This window comes from Temnothorax curvispinosus, unplaced genomic scaffold (genome assembly GCF_003070985.1).
Source record: "Temnothorax curvispinosus isolate PA1 unplaced genomic scaffold, ASM307098v1 QBEX01018237.1, whole genome shotgun sequence".
NCBI lineage: Eukaryota > Metazoa > Arthropoda > Insecta > Hymenoptera > Formicidae > Temnothorax > Temnothorax curvispinosus.
This window is the reverse complement of record NW_020228017.1, coordinates 486,944-490,455: the sequence shown is the minus strand read 5'-3', so window position 1 is coordinate 490,455 and position 3,512 is coordinate 486,944. Positions and strand designations below refer to the sequence as shown.

Sequence of the window (3,512 nt, the reverse complement as noted above, 5' to 3'; positions counted from 1 at the left end):
TGTCACATGTCAATGACATTATCTAACTGATAACAATATTATAAATGAAAATTTTGCAATATTACTTTTTACATGGAACACCGTAATTACCTCATCACGATACTTAATGTACATATTCAGAAGTATTTGTGAATCCGTAATTTATTTCAATTTACTCCTCGACTTTTATATTATACATTGAAGAAATAGGATGAGCGTTCGATTCGAATTTTATATAGCGATAAGAACTAATGCGATTAATGCGCGTTTATTGTTATTTAAAATTTTTATCTTTTTAACCCAATTAAGAATTTAATCGACTGTACTGGCAATGATTATAATTGTGGCAACGATTATAATCGTCGTGACAAATCGTCACCGCGTTTTGACCAAGGATTCTGGTCATTCTAAAATTGATGTAATTTTAAATTCTTATAATATATGCATCTTAATTAAATAATTAAATTTATTGCGAAAAATATTACCTCAGCCAGGGTTCGAACCCGGAAACTCCCTCATTCCGTGAGGGGTGTCGTACCAATTCGATCACTAAAGCATATGGTAATATTTATCGTAATAACACGTATTAAGATGACAAACAATAAAAAGGTAATACATTTCGCAATAAATTTAATTTAATCGCCGAGTTACATTGTGCTAGGCTCCACCAGTGGCAGCGTCTACTTGTTCTTCAGAGAATCATGTTCATTTCTTCAAATAATACCACTATCGGTAAATAATCCTTCAGTTGCAATTACGTTAAGTTTTTATTCATAATTTTTTCAGTATATAATCAGAAATGTAGGTTTTAGGCTACGGTAAACGTGACGCTACAAATGCTTCGAAGCATTCCTCTTCTTTTTTCTTTCAATGAAGAAAGAAAGAGAAGAAGAACGCTCCAAAGCATTGTAGCGTCACGTTGACCGTAGCCTTAGTCAAATGTTGATTGAACAAATGACATATTATGACTCTACGCTGTGCGATTGGCATATTTATTAACGTTTATTAACGTTTGTCTTTTACCAGGAGGATGTGGTCACACGTGTGGCGATATCACCTGACGAGAAGACCGTAGCCCTAGCCACCACTCGCGGTACCGTCTGTCTAGTCTCTCTAAAATCTATTCCGCAACTGATAATATATATAATATATACTAATAATTATGAAAGTGATTTAACTAAAAAATAAAAAAAAATTATTTTATTGCTTATTTCGTGTACTATTAATCTACTAAATTATAATAATTTGAAGTCATTCCCGGAAAAAATTCTAAAGCTTTTTATTGCGAAGATATAGTCTTATCATTAAATAAACCATTTAAGTCATTTATTTCTTAAAATTGTGAGTTTTGTAAAAAAAAATCTTGTTATGTCACACATATAGATTTAGATAATTCTCCTAACTCTTAAATCTTCAATGTTTCAAAGTGACGCTTATTTGTGTCAATCAAGATCACCGTTTCTGTGATCTTCTCTAAATTTAAAACTGTTTCTTCTATCTATTATTTTTTTCTATCTCTCAATTTCTACATATTGATTTAAAAAATACTATTATATTCTTTATATAATCTCTTCATTTTACATGCATTTTATTACTTAAGACTTACTTAAGAAAGTCTCTCAAATTTAATTTTTAAAAATGTCTTCTTCAGCATCATCTTCAGCATTCTTAATCTTCACATCTCAAAGTATTTTTTATCTGTGTCAATCTTGTTTGCAACTTAGCAAGTTCATTCATTATATCATTATTCGCGACAGTTCATTCTTATCGTAGACAACCTGCTTAGCATGTTTGACTATGTTAGGATCCATTTTCAAAGTGGACCAATCCATGGAATAACCAACGTTATGCCTATGGCCATCATAAACAATCAGATTATCATCGTAAGGTTTGAAACTTATCTTACCGCATTTGAGGTAATGTGGAAAGAGAAGAATCTTGTTGGAAAAGAAATTAAAAGGATTCGACCACGTCCATTTAAAATTCCAGCAGAACGGTTTCCCGACTGTCATTCTTTCGAAACAAGCGATCAGGCGTACCTGGGAGATTAGTCCGATAATCTCGGCCTTATTCAGAATCTCGGCAATGTTGTTGATTGCCAAACCATTAAGTAAATTAAACAGCACGATGACTATGTGAAAGATGAACAGCACGAGTACAATGCGGCTCCAAACAGGATACGCAGAAAAAGAAATGTCTTTGGCGTCAAACTCGCCGGTGAATATAATGATGGTTTTGAAAAGCGAAAGATCAAAATTAGAGAAACCGTCATTCCTCAAGAGCATGTAGAAAGCTAGAGTGAATGCAAAAATCAGAATTAGATACGGGAAGGAAAAGCGAACGAAATTGAAGAAGACAGTTCGAAACATTTCGATACAAGACGGAAACAGATGCTGGCTTATCAGAGTCATTAACTCCCAGGTGGACAGTAGGATAACCATGACCCTGATTTGCAGTCCTGCGCCGCACAACAGTGCAAAAGTTAGTACAATTAGCAGAACTTGTGACCAGTTTTCCAAATCTACCAAGTAGCGTTGGGGATAGGAGCGAAATTGCAAGATCTCTCGATAGGTAAAGAGCAGCAACATCCCCATGACAAAACCCACGATAGATTGTTTTGCAATGTAAGGAAAGTACTTGCAAAGACTGTATTGAAACTATCGTTAGCTATTTGCTGTTTATTTTTACTTGATGTGTCGTAAGTCATGCTTAGTATGTAGGCGTTCACGAAGAAATAGAACATTGTGTAAAAAACAAAATTTGCGTACAAAACATGCCGTATCATGTACCATTTAATGCAGAGAAAAGACGAGATTAACGGATGTCTCAACAAATGTTTGAGAGTGTCGTTATTGGCGATATACAAAATTACTTCCATTTCACAAATCGCTCGCGAAATTTCTTGCTGTTCAGTGAAATTTTCGTGCGGCAACAAGCAACGATAGTCGAATTCGATCGTACACTCGTCCGTCCATTCTTTCTTTAATTGAATGCAGTCATTAAAATAGCTGGACAATATGAAATCTGGAATATCCGCGATAACGACGTTGTTGAATATGTTCACCTGACCAAGGTAACTGCCTTCCTTGAGAAGTAGAGTTGCAGCTTCGTACCAATTTCTCTCGAGAGCGTAATGCAACGCCGTATTGCCTATATCTGTAAAATAAAAAATTTTGATACAGAATAGCTATACAAATTTTTCAAAAAACGCCTAAAAAACGAAATCATAATTCAAATATTTGTAAGAAATTTATGTTTTCTAAGAAATGCTATTTCTTTTATTGTTTGTACTGTTATACTTGTCGATATATGTGTATGATATAATCACCATCAACGGAACGAACATCCACGGTTTCCCTAAATCCCTGTCCCAGGATCAGCTTTATATACTCCAACTGATTGTCAATTTCTAGTGGCGATATTTCCAGTAGTCGGCAAACTTCCAGAATCATCTTACCGGTTACTTCGGGCCGTGGGTTAAGTAGTTCACGAAAAATGATATCATGACCATACAAAAGGACCTCTTTTTTAAT

At 34.5% G+C, this 3,512-nt stretch overlaps 1 protein-coding gene across 1 annotated transcript; it reads right to left on the bottom strand.

The window, feature by feature from the left end:
* Positions 1-1,715: 1,715 nt before the first annotated feature.
* LOC112468249 (transient receptor potential cation channel protein painless-like) lies at positions 1,716-3,506 on the bottom strand. The gene is made up of 3 exons (XM_025037367.1): positions 3,308-3,506; positions 2,769-3,135; positions 1,716-1,830 (listed from the first exon to the last, which is right to left on the bottom strand). The coding sequence occupies exons 1-3, from the start codon at positions 3,429-3,431 to the stop codon at positions 1,716-1,718; spliced, it is 606 nt and encodes a 201-aa protein (XP_024893135.1). The 5' UTR covers positions 3,432-3,506.
* Between the last annotated feature and the right edge of the window lie 6 nt (positions 3,507-3,512).